Below are 23,982 nucleotides of genomic sequence, written 5' to 3' on the forward strand. Positions count from 1 at the left end.
GGGCACCTAAAAAAATTAAAATTTCACTCAAAGTAGGTCGCCACAGGTATTTTAAGCCATTTTGTGAAATTTTGAAATTTTTGATTTTCTTTGGACACCTCAAAAAATTTAAATTTCACTCAAAGTGGGTGGCCACATGTGTTTTAAGCTATTCTGTGAAGTTTTGAAATTTTTGATTTTTTTTATTTTTTTAAAAAAAATTCACCAAATTTCATATTTTCCCGAAATCTGACTTTTTTTTATTTTCTGGAAATTTTTATGAATTTTTCTAGAATTTTTCTAGAATTGTTCAATTTTTATGCATTTTCTGAAAAAAAAAATTTGTGAGAAAATAGGGAGAATGCATTCCGGAATCAAGAAGCTACAAAAACTAACTTCTTTTTTTTGGCCCAAAACACATTCTGGAAGCAAAAACTCATTCTGGAACCAAAAAAAGAATGTATTTTTACCAAACGCGTTTTTGCTCCAGAATGCAAAAATTCCTCCGGAATGCATTCCGGAAATTTTTTAACAAACGCATTTATGTTCCGGAATGCATTCTGGAGCAGAAATTTTGCTCCAGAATGGATTCCATGCGCGCCCTAAGTTTCCTTAAATTCAGAAAAGGCCGTACTAGATGGGAAATAAACTCTCCTCTTTCGATGAATGCTAAATTCCTGAGACCAGAAACTGGCTCTGATGCAAAGGAGCTTTAGTTAAACATTGAAAGGAAAATGAAAGCGAGAAAGAGGGGAAGATGACATATACAGACATTCATCTTCAAAATTTGAAGAAGCAACGAGTAAACCTCCAATTATTTACTCCGACCAGGAAAAAAGAAAAACCTCTAACTTATTTACAAGATGGTATCGAACTAGGATCCGCATTCTTGCGAGTCAAAAACGCTGGCAAGACTGTACAAACTCATGAATCAAACAGAAGGCGACGTCTTGCAGATTTGGAAAAGTTAGAGCTCGAGCCCTTACTCTTTTTCTTTGATGAGCCATCCCTAAAACTCTTGGAGTCGTCGACTATGTCATCAGCAGGTTTCGCCTGGTACGGTACCTTGGCGGACCGATAGAACTCGGTTATACTTAGCTGGACGCCTTTTGACTTTGTTAGTTCTGATTCTTCCCCTTCAGGTGTCGAGCTTACACTGTTTCCTCTTTTCGATCCTTTTAGCTCCTGCTTGGCACATGGAAAAGACAAATGAGAAACTCCACCATTCAATGGCCAATCATCATTCACACATATAAAGTACGCGACAGTATGTCGATAATCCATTATCAGAAAAACAAACATTGATGAGGCTCAGACCAAGAAAATTAACAAACCAAGTGCTAACTCACTGGGTCATGAGCCACTGAACAATCTAAATGACCTATGCAACAGGCGGAAATACAAATTTGTACGAGACTAAATGAGCATATTTGCGTCATAGACCAATAAATGGAATCATCGATCTGGTAATGCTTCTGTATTAGAGGGCATCCTGTAAACGCTTCTATTATGAATTAAGTATGTCTTACTCTGCATCGATCAGTTCAGATAATTGGTGGTCAAACTCTCATATGTCCGCTAATCCTTTATTCGAAATTGTAGACCGTACGAGCCATTTTTTCAATCCCTCATCGCTTATCCTCAACAGTAAAAATTCCATAACGCAAAATACCTAACTCTGGCTAAGATGAAGAATAGACAGACTTAACGAATCGATAACTTACCTTTTCTTTAAAAAATCTATCAACTTCTTCAGGAAAAGCAGCTCTAACAAGTTCTATGTCCTCGTCCGTCAACAAAAACCAAGTTCCATCAACAACCTGAATTTGGGGGACCTCAGACTCCTCCAAAATATCATCCCGTTCATCAACATCAATGACCTCATGTTGCTGAGAACTAGCCGGGTCATCAGAGATTTCATGCACGGTGCCTCCAGATGCATGAGTAGCTTTCTTCCACTTGACCACAAGAAACCGATATCCATATCGCGTCTTCACGCGATGGACACAGTCAAACTCATACTGATTGCAGAGCAACTCATCTGCTGTATTTGTGGCCATGTCTCTTAGATATATAGTGGACATCATTGGAAGCAATTTCTGGCGTATGTAGGATGGTTCCCAGCGTTGATGGAAAGCTAAGAAATCAACCAGCATTTCAGATTGTGGCCTTTCCCATGATGTGCGTGGTCCACCGCTCCCTGTCAAAAAGCTCAAAAAACTCGAGGATAGAAGAGAAGTACAATCCGAATTGTATCTAAAAATAAAAATGTAAAAGCCATAACACCTTAAACAGGTAACATCAATATCTGAACTCATCTATCCCACGAAAAATAGGTTATCAAAGCTGATTACTTATCTAAACACAATTCAGTCCAAAATATAAGCTTGATCCAAAACACAATTAAGTCCAAAAGATAGCACTGGCAAACCTACCATCAAAGTATCCATTATTGTTGGACAAATACATTTTGATTATCTCGTTGTTTGGGAAATTTGGCTCCAACGCAATCCTTTCACAAACTTTCATTTGCCAACTTTCGTGCTTCTCCTGTTCCTTCCTTTTCCTGTCCTACAAAATGCATTTGCTTCCTGTCAGAAGAGCAGCAAAGCATTCCATGAAGTGCACAGTGAACTTCATTTAGGATACAACTCAAAACTATTGAACTCAGGGAGGATATAGTATGTATATTACCATATCACAAGAGGAGCAGTCGCATTTAAATCTATCAGGCTTTTTCAGGCAACCTGCCCCATCACCGGTGATACAATTAGAACAAGAGAACTGGAAGTGATCTCTTTTGCTCCCTGGATGCCCACAGAAAGAGCAGTGAGATTGTCTCAGCTTTGGTGAGATGCTATTTGAACCATGTAGAGGATCATCAGAAGACCCAACGTCCCGTTCACATAGCAGCTTTTCACCATTTCCAATTTCCTTTAAACTGCAAGGACAATCACCTTCAGTCAGTGAATCTATTGAATCTATTCCACACCTCTGTTTGCCTTTGATTGCATTATAAGATCATCTTAAGTCAATCTACGAAGATACAGTTAATCACATTTTCCACACCTTAATAATATGCCAGTTTTCAACAATTTAGTGGATATATGGCCAAGAAAAACAATCTACTTCAAATCCCCCGCTCCCTCATTTCTCAAATTAGAGAGAGAACCACCAAACAACCCTAGACAATGCAATCAAGGAAGAAGAAACTCATGCTTGATAAGGAGGCTGCTCTATTTCTCACTATTTTATCTATCAACTTTTTCAGGTAAACTTTTCCATCCTTTTCCTATGCGGGTATCTCAGTCTTTTTATATTTCTTCTAATCCATTCATGGTTGGTCTGACATCATTGACGTGGACATGAAGTCACACAAAATATGCCAGGCACAACAGCCACTTTGACAAATTTTCGTTTCTGTTACAATAGGTTTGTTTGATCACGAAGATAGGTCCATAGGGTGCAGAGGGGCGGGGTCATCATAATACTACATCTTACGAACATATTATTTCAAGGTGAATTATCATCCAAACAACATTCAAGAACAATAGTATGAAGATGAACAAGCCTCTAGGATAAACCTGTTTAGTATCTCTTCTTCACTAAAAGTTTTGACAAAGCGAAGAGCTTTATCGACTCCAATTCCCTGTACCCCCTGTAAATCATGATCATTGCCAACAAGTAGAGCGATGGCTATTAAACGATTCCTCTTTAACCCCAGACCATCTTCAATATCTGAGATATGATAGCATTCAAAGGGTTCCTGCATGCAAGAAGACATTTATATTTGCCTCAAAACAACTAAGCCAACATCAGCACCTTAAAGATGGCAATGACTGTTAACCAAGAGTAATAAGCAACTTAAAATATTTATTCTTGCACATTAGGCCTTCTCTTTCTGACTTCTCCCTGTTTGGAGACATTAATAAACTTTCAAATCTCATTCAAGTTTCCTGACATCACCCCAAACTTTAACCCATGTTCTCTACATCAACGTCCTAGAAGTTCACATATCTAACTTGCATCTCAATGTAAAGCTATTCTTATTGTCTGACGAAAATTACGATGTACCCTCCAGGCTTCTGCATTAACTGATCAACATGGGAAGCTTGAACTATCTGCCGAAGCTAAATGTATCTTCAATCCAATATATAAAAAAACCAGCCTAAAGATAGAGTATACAAACCATGTTTCGGGTTTTTGATGGATAAGAGAGATCATAGACAAACCTATAGAAGAATCCGCAACTAGGCGGGTAAACATGACAAGGCACAAATTTCTCCAGTAAGAACATTGTGTGAAGGGATAAGTAAGCTTAATGACAGAGAATGTGCAGAACTTACTCTGGAATTAGGATGGATGCATTTAATCACACAATTTGCCCCAAACAGAAATGCATCGCTATCAGCCGTAATACAAGCATCTACGTGGCCCTCATAGTTTAACTGAGCACACAGTGCCTCAGCCTCACCTTTTGCTTCTAGCACAGGCATACCAAGCAGTTCCAGAAGTTCCTATAGACACGACACAGACAGATAAACAATTCCAAGGCTCGTCAAATAATATCCAGTATCATGCGTAATCTTAGGCTTGTAGTGCACCAAACTCAGTAGGAATGCTGTTTGGCAACTAATTCAGTGAGGTAATAGGTCAAGTACTCAAGAGTGAAACTCACCACACACTCTTTTACACATTTCCTAAACGCCTGGTTTCTCTCAACCAAAACACCATCCTCAGGCACCGGCAAACTCGACAAATCAAGCCCAGAAGCTTGGAAGAACCTCCTGATCCTCGCCTGAGATTTCAGCGGAGAAGGAGTGCCATCGACCACAAAAACAGGAAAAGCTCCAAACTACACAAATCTAAAGCTTGTCAAACTAATGCCATAACGAAGCTAATGCGAACTCAACTTATTTTTTAGGGAAAAAAAGAACTCAGTCTGAAGCAAATGCACATGTCAGCAATTGTGATCAGTGCTCGTAACCGTAAAATGCAAGAAACAATCGTATCCTCGAAGCAAATAAGCCATAAAAAGTTGCACTTAAATCACAATGAACCCCTAATTTCCGCATGAACCACAACTTCCATTCTAATTTCATTTCCTCGTCTTCCGAGCAACCAAACAGACCACAGCAAACAAAAGACGGCAGATGAAGCTCGACCCGACAAAATTCGTCATTCTAGTCGAACTCAAAAGGTCTTTTTTTTTTTCCACAAAAAGTACACGCGGGCAGACACACTTTTGCCCTCAAGAACAGAGTTGCCCAAAATGCCGCAACAACAACACACACCTTGGAAAAGAGATTGATCGTGCGGAAGAAGGTGAGCCTAAGATGCGGGTTGCGAGCGAAAGACCTCTTCTTGATGGCCGTCTCGTGCTGGACGATCCAGAACGACAGGTCCACCGCGACGCGCTTGTCCCTCAGATAACCGAAACCTTCGTGTCGGGCATAAGGTTTGAGCAAGTCCCAGAAGTGACCCCCCACGCCCATCGCTCCGGGTCGGGCTAAAGTTTCGATCTTGACGAGGTGGGCGGCGAGACGAGAGGCCTCCTGCGGTGGTGAACTCGCATCGCAGCAGGTCGAAGGAAGCGAGAAGCGGAGGCGGAGAGAGACCGAGCGAGCGCGAGGGTGGCAGAGACGGCCGGTGGTCGGACGTTTTTCGTGCCGTCGCCGGTGAGAGAATCGTCGCCCAAATGGAAGTAAAGGGTTGAGCAATAAGGCCTGGGCCTTTGGGAGGCCCAAAAACTGCTCCGTCTTCCTCGTTCCCTTTCCTTTTCCGGAATATTAGAAAATAATTTAGATGAATATGAAGTTTTCGTTTGATAAATTTAAAGTACAAATATTCAAATATGTTAAAATTTCAACTCGGTTAATCTCTAGGAATTCACGCGAGTCTCGCCCGTCCGTCCACGTGATGATATGCCATCCCCTCGGTCACTCCTGATCGGGAGACACGGCGTTTCGAACATGGAATCCGCCGCATCCGAATCAAGCGCTTAACCACTCGGATCAGTCGTTTAAGATAATCACGTCTTTTTATTTCTATGTGCGATTGCTTTTTGTACATTGATTGATTCGATATGCACGGCTAATTTGGCATGAGTAATATTAACGACAATACACCAACCATCTGAGTAATATTAGCTCAGATGTCGTGGACAACATAGCAAACGCAAGTACAAGGCATTTGAATAATTCTGTGGAACTATTCACTAAATAACCTTTTCAAGTTTCAATGAATAAATCCATCTCGTGATAAAAAAAAATTTTGTTATTTTATGGGCAAATTTATTTTCCTTTTATAGTGAGGCGGACCAAATAGAGAATATATATGTATGTATATATATATCCGTCCATAATCCATCCACCGAAAGTCATGGGCCGTATCAATCCCTAGTACATGATGCATTTGCCAGCACTGCAATGCAATAAACAACAAGAACCATAAAGAACCACATGCGCGAGCCAGCCGACAATTGTGCAGCACTTTGCGATCCATACGCAACATCGGATCCTTCATTTTGACTCGCTCGGCGCGCACACATTTGTTAATTGCACGTGTAATTAGCTAATAGTACGTGTCCACGTGGACATCCTCGGCGACTTGTCCCGAGGGTGGAATTCTTACATGGATTAGGCCCATCGTGACCCGATTGAATCTCAATTGTTGATGATGATGTAAGTCTCATATGATTTGTGACGTTGAGATCATCTTGTTCGCGATATATTGGATCCGTTTTAGAGTTTTTTTCTGGCCTGTTCAAAACTTAGGTGAGCTAATTAATCAAGTGTACTAGTCACTTGGACGATAATCTATAGATTCATGTTGACTTTCTCAATTACTGGGCGACGACATATCTAGTCGTCACTGTTGGGGCCGGTGGCTCTAGTTTTAGGACGGTGTCGTGTGTACTATCATCGACGATAAGTAGTACACACCAACCGATTCAAGCTTGCAATCGCCGATGCTAAGGAGCTCATACAAAAACCTTAGGATCGTTTATAAGCAAAATAAAAAGAAAGCGAGTAAGCCAAAAACTGCTCTACATAATTTTAAAAATCAACGGTACAACAAATGTACATCGGAAGTGATTATCATGAAAGGAGAGTTTGAATATTCGAACCTCTAAAGAGCTTTTCAAGTATCATTTATCCCAGTATTGTTCACCTCTCATTTGATTTCGGCCCCGAAGTGTTTTCCGAAACAGGAGTAAATACTACAAATGCTTGAAATGACATTATTTAGCAATTGAACAAATATTGAAAAATATCAAAAGACGAAAATTTCGGGGCCACTAAACTATTTTCTCAATCGCAAGGATCTCGAAGTACATGAAAACGTAAGTCCCCACGAACATTAAAAGATAGAGCGAGCTTGCTATCTCAATCTTGCCATACTATAGATATATGAAACTTTATATAGAATTTCAATATTCCCAGAGCTACCCAACAAAGATCTCGAATCACTTCGGATGCATGCACGCCATTCTCGACACTTAATGCATCTGCCTCTTTTTGAAAATCTTGCTACCATACCGGTGGTCCATGAAGACTTGTGATCTTTCTATGCCAACACATTATTGAATGTGGAGATGGAGACTGATACATGCCAGTCATATGAAGAAGATCATAAGATCCTTCCCTTGTTTGGTACGCTCCAAATGGCTCCATGTGACAACATAACTCACGAATACAGCCATAATGCGACCATGCCATATGCCCTACCTGCATTAGCACCTCACAGAAAAATCCGATTGATTTGACACTTAAAATATGATCTGCTGTCCCACACTTGGACGACATGCTTCCCAAGTCCAAATCCACCAAATCTCATATGTTATCCCATAAAATTTGAAGTCCCATACTTGATTTTCCTTTTTCTTCTTCTTTTTTGTGTTTTTGGTGATTTAAGAAGAGACGGGAGAAGCATCCTGGCTTCTGCACCGGTTTTGTCCATTTCTTGCGTTTATTGCACTTTGCTTGCTGTACTCATCTGGAGATCTCCACCTGGAAGCATCCTCTCTCCTTCCACCCCTTCTCTCCTTCCACCCCTTTATAAGTTCTTCTCCTTCACTTCACTCTCTCCCCACTCACCCACTCACACACCAAAACCAAACCAAAACCAAAACCAAAACCAAGACCAACTCTGTTTAAAAAAGGGATCACTACCCATTATTTCTCTTGAGGCATTGCTGGGAACCCTTGTCTTTGTTCTCGTGTCTGCACCACTCACTCGCAGTAATTCTTTGCTTTTTCTTGATAATTTTGTTGGCATTGCGCGTCCAAGCACTAGTTCCTGCCTGGTCATTACTGACAAGAATGCAGAAGCAGAAGATGTTGCTCAAGGACTTCCTTAGAGAAGATTCATGGTCTTATTCTTCAAATATTGAAGCAACAACACTTGTCAAAAGCAGATCAAGAAGAATCGCAGCCTTAGAGACCATGGTCAATGCATTCAAGAACATCCCTTTCAGTAGTTCGATGAATAAGCCCTACTCAATGATCTTCCTAAGAAGCCTCTCAAGAAAGCTGTCAACGCAAAGATTACCCAAGAAAAGCAGAAAAGGCGATGGTCCTGATCATGGTCATGCAGGTGGTGGTGAGCAGGCCAAAATGACCGTCAGGATCAAGGACATCATACGGTGGAGATCCTTCCGGGACTTGGCCGAAGAGCAATCTTGGCGGTCGGATTTCCATTCCTCGCCGCCACATCAATGCTCTTCTGCGGCAACAATTACAACCACAGGGTCAAGCAGTAGTACTGAGTGCAACAGTAATGGCTCAAGTTGGTGTGAAAGTGATTTCACGCTGGAGTTTTCACCGCCCTGGAATGGCAATTTTCAGGAATACAGTGAACCTTGTGTTGGTAAATACACAGTGGAGGCTTTACCAGGACCACCAACAAGAAGCTTCTGCGATATTGAACCCAAGGTGAGTTGCTGAATTTAAAAACTTATATATTAGTGCTAGATCTACATATTATAATGTTTCGATTGGTTGTTGTCTGCTGTTCAGCGTTCACTGTTCAGGGTCTATGTTCCCCCTTAATAAAATACAGATGTGACTTGGCATGTACTGGAATAGTACTTGGTTTAATTAATCTAAAATGCATAGTTTATTCCATAAGACAGTGAAACTCTTGTCTCATGTGTAGCATATTTGTATTAACTTTGTCTCAAAATACAGATGAGACAAAATAGAGGTCATTCGTGTTCTCTCTACAGTAGTACAACTACGGGAACAAAAAATAGGAGATTCAATGTTGCCTTAATATAAGCCTTTTACACAGAAGTTACAACTTAATAAAAACATTGGCCTTATTATTTGCTTTTTTGGATGAATTATTGCCCTTATCTTTTTTCTGACCAGGTATTGTATTTAACTTGGACATTTGCCTAAGTAAACTGGTTTCTGTTATTAACGTATGTGTTTCTTGCATTGACACAGGGAGTCTCATTCTATGAGGAGAAAGAACAACACGGTCCTGTTTCTGTAATTGATGCTGAATTTGGAGAAGATGAAGGCTTTTGTTGGTCTCGAGATCAAAGCCAAGGCAATATTTCGACAGGGGATGCCCAATTCCTTCTGCGACAACCTTGGCAGTTCAAAAGTGTTGCCTATTCGCAAAGTTCCACGTCAATGGAGGATATGGATGAAAGATCTGATGATGAAGAGAATGATGAGTTCAGAGAAGAACAGGGAGACTCAAATGAACCTGCTGAACAAACAGCAACGATGATGCTAAACCAAGTCAAAGCTTCAAGTTCTGGTCTTAGCATGAAGACCAATGTGGATAAGTTATTGTTGGACTACTTCAAAAGTGAACTAGCCACACTAGGATGCAACACTATAAGCGATGACTCTGAGCTTGTGATGGTGAGCACCGCAAAAAGTTGGATGAATAACGAGCCCGGTGCAAAGTGCCAATGGGGAATCAATAGCAAGAAAGATGCTTATATGAAAGAAATGGACAGAGGAGAGAAGTGGAGAAAGTTTGAAGAGGAAAAAGAGGAGATAGCTATGGACTTTGAGGCTAAGATTATGGGTATTTTGATGGATGAGCTTCTATCTGATTTCATATTGAACTGACCAGAGAGAAAAATCTTGTTAGATAAAGGGAAAGCAATGTAAGGATGTAGCAGAAAGATGTAATGCATAGCTCATGCTAAAAAAGTTGTCCCTGCTATTCTGTATGTCTAGAAGAGGAACATAACTTCTGTAGCAATCTAGAGAATTATGTAAAAATCAAACCTGTAGGCATTCTTTTTATTGGTATCATGATTAGAAGAAATGACCATCTTTTGTCTTAAAAGACCACTCTACAAGAATTGAAGCTCTTCGCTCATATTTCGTTCACTAAATCATGTGACAGATTTATAGATTGGATGATTGGTTTGCAACAAACAATCTTGTAAATCGCTAACAAACAAATTTTAGGGAAAGCTATTATTACATCTCCACCATTATTCTCTTCCTTTTATAATGCATGAAGATATTTCAAGATAATGCTGAGCACTTGAGGGCTATTCGGGCAAAGTTGGGACTTACTGTTGGCCCATGAACCTCTTCTAGGGGCAAGCTCAGGCTGGTTTGCCAAAGCGGCCTGGCAATCAAGCCTGCGCTTGCTGGGCCTAATATAAATTGGTCTTTCATATTCAATTATAAAGTTAACCATTGGGGTTTGCCCTAGTGGCCACTGTAGTTTCAGACGTATTTTTCGACTCTTACCTCTTGCAAGAGGTAGGACAAAAGTTTGAGAGTGAGTCGAGAGTTAGAGTAGGACAAAAAAAAAAAATTCAATTATAAAGTTGAGTGGGTTAGATGGGCCGAGCTCAAGAAGAGAATCGTTTGTTTATGTCCGTCAATCTAATGACATAAATAAATCTTAGGCGACTGTATAAAATCATTATCCAAACCCTTCCATATCCCGGACGGTCCAGTGAGGCATGCTGATAGTCGAATGCAGGATCAAGCGTAAACCCATTCGCATCCTAGCAAATTCAAAATCAAACATTTGTAACGTGTGTACGCACTACCAACTACGGTCGCATAGTGCCACATTCCGCATTCTCTTTCTACCAACAAATGAGATGGACCAGATAAGAGCATCAGCGCTTGTACCGTCATATTCCACTTTTGAGGACAAACCCTTCTTTTATACCTACACATTTCCCAGAAGCATGAAAATCCGCCGCCTCTTCACTGTAAAGAGCAAATGAGATCTGAGAGCACAAAGCCAAAAATGTCAGGAGATAACATTGTATATAGCGGTAGCTGACAGGATATGAAAGTAGGGAACTTTGCAATTTCTAAGCATGCAAAATTGTATTTTTGTTTCCTCATTTATACCGAGTGATGTTCCGAGACAATCTTGTGTAGGAGGAGATCAAGCTTAATCCTTCGGCTCGGTCAAGCACAAATTAAGGACACACGGATCCGCCAAAAAAAAAATCGACATGATCTTGAAGATTATTATGCCATGACAAGAACCCAAATCTGGAAAAATTTCACGAGGAGCACAAACAAATAAGGCAAACATGGGCCGTAGGATCCCTGACGGTGTGAGTCTGTCAATTTTATGGTGCTGACCAATATCCCAGAAAACTCAAGACGGCCACACGACCCTACTTGGTACTATAAAAATTCGGACTTTAGTGGCCGAGGGAGAGAGAGAGAAAGAGAGAGGGAGGGAGGGAGAGTAGGTGGTTACAGGGAGAGGGAGATTAGGAACTTGAGATTGGCTTTCGCTCCAACACTGTCCTCACCTGCGTTAGCCTCTCCGGGTCACATCTCATCCATTTGTTCCTTTGTGTGAACTCTACTCCCTCCCACCAAATTGGTGAGAACACCATCTGTCTCTGCTTATTTTGCGTGGCTCTGAATCTCCACAGATTCATTCTTCTGCCTCAAATTTTATAAATTTCCCGTTTTTTGACGCCTGCCCACTTCACGTTTTGCGTGTTGTTAGTCTTGGGTTTCCCTCAAAACCTGAACTTTCCTCGTCGATTGCACGATTGGTTCCATTCCCAGTCTTTTTTTCTAACTTGTGAGGTTGTTTCATGCAACTATGGTGATATGGTATTGGTCATTGGTAATTGTCTCGTGTTAATTTTCTGTTGCTTTTCACAACGGCGATCCTTTCTGCATTGGCGGTGGTGAGTTTCATTATTAAATGGCTCTTCTGTTTGTGTTCATCAGATTGGACAGGCTGATTGGTGATTCGTCAATTTGAGTAGAAGTCCGTTTCGCCTGGATTCAGCTCCACGCTTCTGTTGATTGCTTTCTTTTATTTGTCCAAGTTGATTCGCAAAGGTAAAATCCTCACCTGTTATTGAAATGATTTCTCTCTTCGATGTCTAGTTCTGATTACAATCAGTTGGAAAGTTCACGGGGCCATTTGGTATGCCAAGCAAAGAAAACAAGAGGAACCGTTTGTTATGAGGTTTCATCGATCTGTGAACTTTTCTTATGGTCCTTGGCTTGGAATGCGGTATGACAGGACTTTGTGAACTTCGTGAAATTGCTGATAATCCCATGGACTGCTGGCAGGGCCAAGGCAGACTTTCTTGTGGTTATCCATGGTTAACAATCTGTATTATTTCTGTAGGTGCATTATATTGTGCAGTATGCGAATAAGAAGACCATTAGAAATATTAACATCCTAGCATGTAGGCAGGTAGACTGAATTTGCACTGTTGTTGGGTGTACTTTTTAATAGTTGTTGGTGAGCAAGCTTGCTGCTCCTGAAGTATACAGGAAGTTATATGTTGACAACAACATCCTTGGATCAAGGGACTGGAATGCTGGAAAATTTTCAGTCTCTTTCCATCATAGGAAGACATGGGTTGTACAAAAAGCTTCTTCAGCATTTTTCCATTCTCTGTAATTCAAGGGCTTAAGAATTGGTCCATAAAGGAGTGGGTGAATCCAGAGTCTGTTTATTTTGCAATTTTGTCACTTAACTTATTAAATGACCAAAAAATTTCTCTATTGGGGGGTTCCAGCCGCTCCTGCTAAACTAGAGTCATGACTCTCTCAGCCTGTTTACGAGATAGCAAAATGTGACATAGTGTTGTGTGCAAAATGCATGTTTTGCTGCTTTTGCAATGGCCATTCCGTAACAATGGTGGAAGTGAGAGATTCTCGAAATTGCACCATTTATCTATCTCAGTGATCTTGTGTATTGGTGATATTCTCTGCGAGCTTGTTAACAGGGTTATCTTTTATAAGGCCCTAAAATGCAATCCCCTGTCTTCATTCATCATACTACGAGTGTTTTAATAATGGGTGTCTTCTGAATAATCAGCATGATTGTTGTAGTATTTTCTCATGCTATTTGAAAATTCTTTACTAAGTGTTCCTGGAAATGCATGGCTTTTGATGCAACATATGCTATGAAATGAGTTTCGTAGAGAAACTGATCTACTGTTGGCAGTTACATCTTTCGGAAATTTTATGACGTTGTTTTCCTGATGAAGGCCCATGCTTTTCTGCATTTGCCAATAAATCCTGTCTGCCAGGAGGGCAGAGATACAGAGAGAGAGTTATTTTCTTTTCACAAGGATGCAGTCCTGTGGCTGTATAATGTTAACAAATATCTTTTTACTCGTGTTCCGTGATGGATGCTCTGTATTTTTAACTCCTCATTCAAGTCTTTTTCATTTAATACCGATGCCTGGGCCAAAATTTGATGGTGAACTAATGTGCAGATGGCGGATGTGGCCAAGGATTTGACTGCAGGAACAGTTGGTGGGGCAGCACAATTGATTGTTGGTCACCCCTTTGATACCATCAAGGTCAAGCTCCAAAGTCAGCCAGCTCCAGCCCCTGGCCAACCTCTCAAGTACTCGGGTGCCATGGATGCAGTAAGACAAACAATGGCTGCCGAAGGCCCAGGCGGTTTGTACAAAGGCATGGGAGCCCCACTTGCCTCAGTGGCGGCCTTCAATGCCGTCCTCTTCACCGTGAGGGGGCAAATGGAGGCATTACTGAGGTCCGAACCCGGTGCCCCTTTAACCATCAATCAGCAGGTTGTTTGTGGGGCTGGGGCTGGACTTGCTGTTTCCTTCCTTGCTTGCCCTACTGAATTAATTAAGTGCAGGTCAGTGTCTGTGGTGTTCACTTTTTCTCTCTACTTGATCCAGTTTTTTGAATCGTTGAACAAGCTTCCAGACTAAACTGCAGCTCCAGTGCTGAACACATTTTCTGAATGTATATTACAATATAAAAGGAGCACGACAATAAGTTTCGAAGGACGTTTCTTCAGCTGCAATAAGTATGCATGGAAAAAGAGGCAGCTTTGTATGTCATATTATTGAATGCATGAGAGCATCGTACGTTATATGATAGATTCATCATATCTGGCAATGGTTAAGACATGCCATGAGGCACCTGTTTAAAAGATTGAAATGGCCTCAATGTTTCTGTCTCTTTTGCTTACAAGAAGGGATGGTAAAAGTTTTATAAACATTGCATGAGCAGGTTGCAGGCACAAAGCGCTCTGGCAAGTGCTGGCCCCACTACTACCGTGGCAGTTAAGTATGGAGGACCAATGGATGTGGCAAGGCACGTTCTGAAATCGGAAGGTGGTACACGAGGTCTGTTCAAGGGCTTGGTTCCCACTCTGGCCCGTGAAGTACCAGGAAATGCTGCAATGTTTGGCGCCTATGAGGCGATGAAGCAGTACCTGGCTGGAGGGCATGATACTTCTGGATTGGGACGAGGGTCGTTAATCGTGGCTGGAGGCCTGGCAGGAGCATCCTTCTGGGCTTCGATCTACCCAATTGACGTTGTGAAGAGTGTGATTCAGGTAGATGACTTCAAAAATCCAAAGTATTCGGGTTCTTTCGATGCTTTTAGAAAGATTCTGGCCTCAGAGGGTGTCAAAGGACTGTACAAGGGTTTCGGAACTGCAATGACCAGAAGTGTTCCTGCAAATGCCGCGTGCTTCTTGGCTTATGAAGTGACGAGATCGAGCTTGGGATGAATTGGGCCAAACATATTGTTTGCTTATGTGGGATTTCCTTTTGTATCCGTTGACTGGGGCCATCGCAGGATATTCTTCAGCAATTTGGTTGCAGAATCTCGATTCTTCAAAAATCTTGTAATTGTCGCTCAATTGATGATGACTAAGTAGTGGCATCTTTATGCAGCAATTGCAAGGTCTTCATTTCGTAACTCTAATGTTTTCCAAATGATTCTTCTGGCATCGCGGCCCGTCTTTTGTGTATCTCTTGGGGTGCTTGGACTCAGGTTGGCGATGTGGTGCTCTCTGGTTGGTATTATACTGGCCTTTAACTGTGCTGGCACGTCAACTGAAGTATCTATCTCGTTTTTCTTCCTAACTTTCACATCCATGAGGTAAAAAATTTTGACCGGACAGAGACACAGGAACATCCATCTAACTTATTAAGGCAGTAATACATTCGACCGACAATTTACACGCAAAATACAGAGGCGATGCTGTGCTTCCATTTATCACGACCGTCTACGTCCCGCTTTCATGGGGGCTTTTTTTTTTTCTGGTTCTTTTCAGTGAAGTCACAAACTAGCTAAATTTGAGAATTGCCTGTACTGACTTCCCTTTTGGCACCTTGAAAGTGAGCTCCACCTGCTCACAGTATCATTTTGACAGAATTTGAGCCCTGTTTTCTAGTAATCAATACAAGGTGATTCTGTTACAAAGTGAAAGGAAATGGTGATCAATTGACTCTGGAAGCATTCAAAGTCAACACTACTACCTCCAGCAAGTCATAGGTGCTTTATCGGATGCTGTGCCACGCGGGGAAACAAACAGCCGATTGACTAGTCAAGATAGACATTATAAACAAACAGCCGATTGACTCTCTAACTAATTCAGCTAAAACCTATATAAACAACACATCCTGATTAGAATCAGGCTCCTCAGAATTCAAAGCGGAAAAAGTTTTTAATCGGATTATTGGATATGGATTCTGCGAGGCCACCTCACTCTTGCATACCTCTTGTTTCAAGGCTGGATCATTTGGATTTTATCGTAAGTTCTGGCATCATCTGACTTATCCTAACACTGTGTTTCACTTTCATTCTCCCGTCTTTGTTTTTTTTACTTTGTTTCTCTAAACTTTGCTCTTCTAAAATGAGAGTTTTCTCTCATTTATCTCTCTCCTGGGGAATTGGATCATATATAGATGAAACGTTTAGAAAGCAAGCAAGATTTGGCGAAATGGGGGAGCATGAGAAGTACAGTTAGAGGAGAGGCGGGGGAGATTCTGCCATTGGATTTGGCAGTGAGGGAGGGTAACTCCACAGGGTCTCTGATAGACCGGGTGGCGACCCTTGAACAACGTCTTCTTCAGGTACTAGTTATACGAGGATTATAATAGTCATGGATATTATTGGACAATGCATAATGCGTTATGGAAATGGTAGAAATTATTCGTTGAAACTGTAAATGAAATGATCATTTCATTACAAAGTTCTACATTAACAATGTGCTTTACATATCCAAGAACCTGACAAGAAAAGTGATGATCGAGGGCTCGTTCTAATTTTTGGACAGACGCTCATGCCACGATCTCAAATGCAGTCTTTGCTTAATGCCTCTAAATATTTGTGCAACAAAAATGTATTTTTCAGCTATGCCTCGAAATGGATTCGAGCAGCAGCTCACGCACTTCTGGGGAAAAATCATCGAGCCAAGAATCCAAACGAGAATTAGTGTCGGGTCCATCATCCTCCACATTCTTTGGCATCTCCAACCGCAAAACAAGGAACCCGCCTCAACTTCATCAAAATTTGTCTGCAATCCAGGTAAATATCTCCTTGCACGTAATATCAAAGAGGGATTTTGGGCTGCTAGGCAAAATTATTCCTCCTTTATGTGAGTAATAATTCACATGTGATTGCAGGAAGAGGGGAAATCCGATACCGTTCCACAGCAGCAAAAGATTAAACACTCAGGTCCTGGCAAGCTCAAGCTTGGAAAGAGCAAGATTGCTAGCGATAACAAGAAGAGAACATCCAAGCTCGTCGGAAGAAAGGACAAGCCTCGCAATTGGCCACTACTGAGCTTGTTGGGCTGTTGATGCACCAATCATATGTTTCTTATTCATGTCATTCTCTGTTATTTTAACGAGCTTTTTCTCTAGGAAAGTGGATCCGCAGATTTTAACGTGCGTCAGTCTGCTAACTTTATGAATCAGAAGCTACTTCAACCTCCAGTGACTTATGACCTCAGCTCTGCAATTTTAGCTTATGTTGATCAATGAGCTACTCGACTTAGAACAATAAGAAAATGGAACGTGATCGATCACATAAAGACACTCAACTTCTGTTTTGTTTTCATGTATTTTCAAATGCCCTTTCCTTAGGGAAAGACGCACTCAACCTATGCCATGACAGATCAAAATACGTGCCTACTTGTTACTTTTGTTCTTGCCTTAATCAAGAAAAGGAAGTGGAACAGAATCAAGAACACACCCAAAGAGGAGACGAAGAAGATAATGTAAAGAAACATAGAATAGGGACAAGAAGTCATGGACATGGCGGCTGATGATCAAATGCTTTTATTGTGATGTTTTCATTGAATTTTTTCAGATGGGGAAAAAGAAAAGGTTTGGTGTTGATTGGTTTGTTGTGTCTGCGTGATGCCTGTGATGAGGTTGCTGGAGTGGCCAACCAAAGAAGGTGGATAGGAACACCATACTTAGTTTATCCAGAGAATATAAATCATGAGGTTTAGCATGATTCAGTACCAAAAAAGCATACAAAAACAAATGGTTCTCTTAGTTTAGCAGCTGTGGAATGATATGGACTCTTCCGACTTTCTTGTTAACAAACCCTACACACACACACACTCTCTCTCTCTCTCTCTCTCCAAACGCATGTACACTTATTGCAGTAGGTGTTTCTTGCAAGAGACTACTGGTTTAGATTATTATATCAATCCAATTCAGACACAGAATATACGGGAGAATGCACAGGATTAATTCCATTAATGATCTATTAATGTTTTTGACATCCATGGTTTATACATATACTTTGGCCATGTCGAGGATTGCACCTTCGGATATTAGGCGCTTCGGTCGAACAATATCGGTCGAACAATCAAAATTCCAATAATCGTTGAAAGCAGGGCGATGAGAACCTGATGAAACCCTTAACATCCTTTTATGTGGTGAATTGAACTGTGGAAGAATTAAATCCCTCTTATGGCACATTGTCTTTCTGGGCGTCGTGCTTTCGTCCGATTGATTTGCGATGATTTGATTGTCAGATTTTTCTAAGCATCCATCTTTCGCATTAATAATTTGACAAATATTTATATTAATCCAGTAAAATCAAGAAAACTCTCAATCAAAATTAGGGCTTAGCTTGTGAGGCACAACCCACCCTAGATGGGACTTCAATCCAGCTACCATGCTATCAATTAGCTTTTCCCTTATTATATCGGGTACGCACATGTTTTTACACAGCTAATCTTCGTATATACCGACCCTTTCACGTACCATCCGAATATACATTTTCTTCGGTGCCAATACCAAAGCAAACTCGCATCATACATTTTTTTTGCAGTCGCGACATGTTAACCCAGCATCGAAAGTGCCTTTTACATGATACCAAAATTACCCCCTTATAGATTAACATTATGATAAGATGCTCCAAGATTAGGAAAATGTCCCCAAAAACTTTCCCAATCAAGACCAAAAAAATTAAATAAACCCTCCCCCAAAAAACTTACGAACCTATACCTCTTTAATAGGCCTAATTCCCTAAAAAAAACCCCAACTTTAAGTCAACTCCCAAATCTTCCCCGAACTTTTTTTTGTCTAAAAAAAAACCCCAAACTTTAAGTCCAGTCCCAAATCTGCCCCGAGTTTTGTATTAAACAAAAAAAATCACCAAAATTCAATTTATTTTCAAAAATATACCCTGTGATTCAGTCTCAACTTGGCATGGCATTTCCACGTCCATAGCAAATCCACATCAACAAAGTAACGGGGCTTTCTTAGGACAAAGAAAAGTTTGGAGCAAATTTAGACGGAGCCTAAAAATTAGGTTTTTTTTTAAATTAAAAAAAATTGGGATGGATTTGTTATCGTCCCTAACTTTCATGTCCTTGAATAGTTTTATTTTGGAGAATTTCAACAACTTTTATTAGGTTGGATTCGTTATTGAAATGGAAATGCGACGTCGGTCTATACCTATCGTCTCATTACTTTGCTGGTGTGGATTTGTTATCGACGTGGAAGTACCAAGTCAAGTTGGGACTGGATCACGGGGATATATTTTTGAAAATAAATTGAAATTTTGCTGATTTTTTTTTACACAAAACAAAATTCGGGGCAGATTTGAGACTGAATTTAAAGTCTGAAGTTTTTTCTAAGACAAAAATAAGTTTGGAGTAAATTCGGGACTAAACCTAAAGTTTGAAGTTTTTTCCGAGATAAAAAAAAAGTTCGAGGTAAATTTGGGACATGTCCTAAAGTTGAGATTTTTTTTTAGTGAATTCACCCCCCCTTTAATAATACAGAAATGCCCCTTATAAAATCGACCGAAATTGCAGCTCCTATTTCCTCACACCTCCTTTCTAAAACAAGTAAGACTCTCTCTCTCTGTCTCTCTCTCTCTGCATCACCTTCCATCACTCACTCCCATGGAGGGGAGTCAAAGATCCGAGTCCGCTCAAGAACCCGACAACCCGTCGCCGCCGGTCACCGCCCACCACCTGGCTGCCCCGCCGGGGCTGACCCCCGGCGAGTTCGCCGAGCTCGCCCCCTCCGTCGCGGAGCACCACACCTACGAGCTCGGCCCGGGGAGGTGCTCCTCCCTCCTGGCGCAGCGCGTGCGGGCCCCACGCGCCGTCGTCTGGTCCATCGTGCGCCGCTTCGACAGGCCCCAGGTGTACAAGCACTTCATCAAGAGCTGCTCCGTGGGGCCCGGGTTCGAGGTCGCCGTGGGGGCCACGCGCTACGTCGACGTCATCTCCGGCCTCCCGGCGTCCACCAGCGAGGAGCGGCTGGACGTGCTGGACGACGGCCGGTTCGTCACCGGGTTCACCATCATCGGCGGGGAGCACCGGCTGAGGAACTACCGGTCGGTGACGACGCTGCACGAGGTGGCGCGTGAGGGCGGGATTTGGACCGCCGTCCTGGAGTCGTACGTCGTGGACGTGCCGGAGGGGAACACCGAGGAGGACACCCGCCTCTTCGCCGACACCGTGGTGAAGCTGAACCTGCAGAAGCTGGCCTCCGTCGCTGAAGGGCTGGTGGCTCGCGAGGGTGAGGGCCGATAGCAGTCTTCTCCCTACTCCAAAGTTTCCATTTTGATTCCCTCTTTTACGAATCCGAAGGGGTTCTTGATTTGTGAATTATCTGCAGAAAGAAAGAAAGAAAAAGAACTGTTCTTTTTTGGGGTACTGTTTGGAAAAGTTAATGGGATTTTCATGAGAATTTGGGAAAATGCGGAGGGAATTCAATGCTTGATTTGCTGCTGATTTTCTAATTGAGGAAATGTTATGGCCTCTGGAATATATGCGGTTGAGTTCTGACCAGTGACTGCACTCGGTGGAATCATTGCATCATGTCTGCCCTGCCGTTGTGTGTATGTCCACTTGAAGATCTTGTTCCTTGCTTCTTGCCTTTCCTGTTCTCTTGCCAATAATAGCTGGTGCTGTTCCATGTTTCCTCTTCCTTTTTGCCACCTCGATTTCAATCTGGTAAACGCAAAAAAAGAAGAGAAAAAGAGGAAAATAGGGGAACTAAAATTGCAGGCGCTGTCGTTTTCTCCATTAAAATTTGCCCGAAAAGAAGGTAACTTTAGTTCGTTTTTCCATCTATGATAAGGCTACGTAATTCTGTGGGATGTTGCAGTTGTACTGAGTAGATACTAGGGTCTGTGCAATTTGTTTGTGGGAATGAGCTGAAGAGATACCGAAGGAGTGAATGCAGGTGTGAAACATGAGACCGAGAAACATGGATTCGGAATAGTTCTTTCCAGTGAACTGTCCTTTCCATAAACAACATGCAACTTTCGAGTTAGATCCTAGTCCTTAAACCCTTTTCTCGGCTCCATTTCGAGCATATTGCTGAGTACCCGCATCTCTCGTTTACGACATTAGCGACTACCCTCGATATCATTCACTTTTCTCGGCTAATTATCGCCTCCCGTTTCCCATTTCTCATGCTCTACCTCTCTCTCTCCGCGGGGAGGGGATCGGGTAGACTAACCTCATCATCACCGCCGGCTCTGATGAAAGTTTCTGCAGAATTTCAATTCCCATTTGACAAAGGGACCTCCAGGATCACAAGGAGCCAAACCGAGCACGGTTGACCTACTTTTTTCCATGGCATTAACCACCAAGGGAGAAAGGGGGAAAGGGATGATGTCTCCCAACTTATCTGGAAACATCAGGGCTAACCAAGGAGAACAATGGAGCACCACCCAGCTGGTCACAATGATTGATGCCTTGCCATTCTGGTTTTGTTAATAAGTACGGTCAATGCCATGATTTTGGATGCTCTGAGATGGGTGTGGATTTTTCTCCTCCTTTTTTCGTAATTTTTTTTTTGGTGGGCCATTCCATTTTCGTCACGAAATTATTTTATGGGCCATAAAGAATATTGGGTCGTAATAAAAATTGGATTTTTTTTAATATAGATGGCTGACAATTATTGGCCACTAACATGGTAAGTAGGGTCAACATCGCCACGTTAGGTCCGGCGAGAATTTAACGTATATATATTGGGTTCGAGCTTTGCGTGGTCGAGAGAGGTCGGCGATTTTGTGTTCGGTGCCACCCGATCGCAAGAAAAGATAGGGAATTGGTAGATTGCGCGAGCGCCATGTCAATATTCCGTTTTCTTAAATCTTTATTTTCGATAGTTCTACGCGATGGAGTCCGAGTCTTTTCGAGCGTCCGATTGATTCCTGGAGGACCCGGTGGATAATGCGAATCGGGTAATTAATGACCTGCACACCATTACCGTTTTTGAGATAGCGATATGCATGAGACGGTGAATTGAGCCTAAGCTTAGAAGTCAAACGAAGTTTGAGGAGGAGGGCCCTCTTTTTTCTGTTTAGAGTTGAAATATCTATGAAACTCGAGTTCTTATGGGATTTGATGGAACGAGAACGGACAGATGGAGATTAGGCACGCTTCATGGTGAAAGGAGAGGGTGGCAAGCATCAGTATCGAACGCGGGCTAGTGACGCAGGATCCTATTTCGACCAAGAAAAAAAAAAGTCGGATCCTCGAATCGGGCAGGCAGACCCGAATCCTCGGATCGGGTGGAGGGTATTCGAGGATCGAGACCCGATTGATTCTTCTCTTTTTTCTTTAATTCCTTAATTTATTACTTACTCGAAGGTTCCAGATTTTTTTCTTTTTAATACCAATTAAGAGTTGCTGCTGTGGGAGGAGTCAAGTTAGAACTAACGAATAATCCAATCCCCTGGCTCTCTCTCTCTCCCTGTGTTAGAGAGAGAATATGCACTTGGGTCCGTGGGATTGGACGGCGGCGATGGACGCAGGGAAGAATCAGGGCCGTCGAAAGGGAGCCTTTTGTTGACCACCGCGAATGGAAAGCACCAATCGCGTGGCCCTAAGCAAAAGGCGTCCTGTTTTTGGCCGTCTTCTTCTTTAAGGCGCAAGTTGCCCACTTGCTCATTCATTAAAGCCAGACAAATTCAACACCCCTAGAGAAAGAGAGAGAGAGAGAGAGAGAGAGAGAGATTCTTTGCCCTATCCTAATGCGTTGGCCCTTCTCTTTCCTAGCTACTTTCAATCATTCAAATTTCAAAGAGATCAATTTAGAGAGAGAGAGAGAGAGGCTACAAACAATGAACATGAGAAAGAAGAGAGAGGCCTTAAGCCAATGAGAGAGGAAGATTGGCTTTTGGACATGGAGCGTAGCCCTGTGATTGAAATCTCATCCGCTGCACGTAAATTCGAGGATTGCGTACGTTCATGGAATTAGTCAAGTCACATGGACATAAATGTCTCGTGCCATAAAGGAGGAGTATATATTAGAGCCATTGACCCGGAAAGCCTATATATTGAAGAGATATTATTTGCCCGGAAGAAGAAGAAGAACGATGCTAGATGCAGAAACATTCGATAAAACTCATTGCTACTCGACATATCTAAATCGCAACAGCTCGAAATGGATCTTGGGGTGCGTTTGGCAACACTTTGAATCCATGAAGCCCTTTCACAAAATGCAATTCTGTTTAATGAAGTAATTTGAAAACCCATTTGGTAAATGCAATACATTTCCAAAAGCACTTTTCTCATAGTAAAAGTAGAGTGGCTTTGGCTTTCTAGCATTTTCAGATTACTGAAACTCCGAGTTAATGAATCTTTTTATTCCAATCTTGCCCTTGCTAATGTTTTCGTATTCCTTTTTATTTCCTAAATGAAATCACTATTCATCGTCTCTCTACAAAGCCAAGGGTCGCCAACGTCCATCGTCGCTCGAAGCTTTACCAAGGGTCATCGACTGTCGCATGAGGTTGGACAAGGTCAACGCTAGCTTGGTCGCGCTACGAGGGTCGCACATCAACGCTAGCTTGGTCGCGTGACCTTAGCGATCCACTGCTCGAGCTCGCCTCTATTCCAGATCTACTTCGTCGTTGTTCCCAGACGTGGCTTGTCTATCGAGGCTCGCTTTATCACACATTGACACTCGCCAAGGTCAACGCTTGGCTGTTCCAGATCTGCCTCACTGCTATTCCCAAGCTCACCTGTCAAGGCTCACCTAGTTGCATGACAAGGGTCGTGTCGACACTCTCCAAGGTCGAGGCTCACCTAGTCACGCAACCTCAGCAGCCCATCGCCTGAGCTCGCCTCTGCTTCTTCATTGTTCCCAAATGTGGCTTGTCTAAGGTTGCACAACCTCAACATCGCCCTGCTTGGGATCACGCTACTTCGGCGACAAGAGTCGCCTAAGTGTTTAGGCTTTGCCCAAGCTGCCGAGGTTGCCAGAGACATTTTTTTTCTAAACTATAGTGCTTTGCA

The 23,982-nt window shown here is 42.1% G+C and overlaps 5 protein-coding genes across 8 annotated transcripts; 4 read left to right on the forward strand and 1 right to left on the reverse strand.

Annotated features, from left to right (window-relative positions):
• Positions 1-676: 676 nt before the first annotated feature.
• Positions 677-5,693, reverse strand: LOC115685434 (flap endonuclease GEN-like 1). 2 transcript variants are annotated; one of them, XM_030610512.2, is made up of 8 exons: positions 5,274-5,693; positions 4,658-4,834; positions 4,326-4,496; positions 3,564-3,745; positions 2,674-2,920; positions 2,415-2,550; positions 1,704-2,179; positions 677-1,164 (listed from the first exon to the last, which is right to left on the reverse strand). In XM_030610512.2, exons 1-8 carry the CDS (start codon positions 5,472-5,474, stop codon positions 904-906), a joined length of 1,851 nt encoding a protein of 616 aa, XP_030466372.2. In that variant the 5' UTR covers positions 5,475-5,693; the 3' UTR covers positions 677-903. The 2 variants fall into 2 exon arrangements, with proteins under 2 accessions (XP_030466372.2, XP_056160613.1); XM_056304638.1 differs by having other exon boundaries at positions 986-1,161; positions 1,700-2,179.
• Positions 5,694-7,907: 2,214 nt separating this feature from the next.
• Positions 7,908-10,296, forward strand: LOC115685435 (uncharacterized). The gene is made up of 2 exons (XM_030610513.2): positions 7,908-8,915; positions 9,432-10,296. Exons 1-2 carry the CDS (start codon positions 8,304-8,306, stop codon positions 10,071-10,073), a joined length of 1,254 nt encoding a protein of 417 aa, XP_030466373.2. The 5' UTR covers positions 7,908-8,303; the 3' UTR covers positions 10,074-10,296.
• A 1,347-nt stretch (positions 10,297-11,643) lies between these two features.
• LOC115685397 (mitochondrial carnitine/acylcarnitine carrier-like protein) lies at positions 11,644-15,161 on the forward strand. 3 transcript variants are annotated; one of them, XM_030610466.2, is made up of 4 exons: positions 11,644-11,823; positions 12,183-12,296; positions 13,694-14,085; positions 14,466-15,161. In XM_030610466.2, exons 3-4 carry the CDS (start codon positions 13,694-13,696, stop codon positions 14,968-14,970), a joined length of 897 nt encoding a protein of 298 aa, XP_030466326.1. In that variant the 5' UTR covers positions 11,644-11,823; positions 12,183-12,296; the 3' UTR covers positions 14,971-15,161. The 3 variants fall into 3 exon arrangements, with proteins under 3 accessions (XP_030466326.1, XP_030466325.1, XP_056160594.1); XM_030610465.2 differs by lacking the exon at positions 11,644-11,823 and adding an exon at positions 11,851-12,075; XM_056304619.1 differs by lacking the exon at positions 11,644-11,823 and adding an exon at positions 11,851-12,062.
• Positions 15,162-15,839: 678 nt separating this feature from the next.
• On the forward strand, positions 15,840-17,136 carry LOC115685399 (uncharacterized). The gene is made up of 4 exons (XM_030610471.2): positions 15,840-15,999; positions 16,154-16,321; positions 16,602-16,775; positions 16,874-17,136. Exons 1-4 carry the CDS (start codon positions 15,931-15,933, stop codon positions 17,048-17,050), a joined length of 588 nt encoding a protein of 195 aa, XP_030466331.2. The 5' UTR covers positions 15,840-15,930; the 3' UTR covers positions 17,051-17,136.
• A 2,400-nt stretch (positions 17,137-19,536) lies between these two features.
• LOC115685398 (abscisic acid receptor PYR1-like) lies at positions 19,537-20,509 on the forward strand. The gene has a single exon (XM_030610469.2). The coding sequence runs from the start codon at positions 19,621-19,623 to the stop codon at positions 20,257-20,259; it is 639 nt and encodes a 212-aa protein (XP_030466329.1). The 5' UTR covers positions 19,537-19,620; the 3' UTR covers positions 20,260-20,509.
• The last annotated feature ends 3,473 nt before the right edge of the window (positions 20,510-23,982 follow it).

Source organism: Syzygium oleosum, unplaced genomic scaffold, assembly GCF_021117445.2.
Source record: "Syzygium oleosum isolate NSW1041296 unplaced genomic scaffold, Sole_v2.1 Sole_v2.32, whole genome shotgun sequence".
Lineage (NCBI taxonomy): Eukaryota > Viridiplantae > Streptophyta > Magnoliopsida > Myrtales > Myrtaceae > Syzygium > Syzygium oleosum.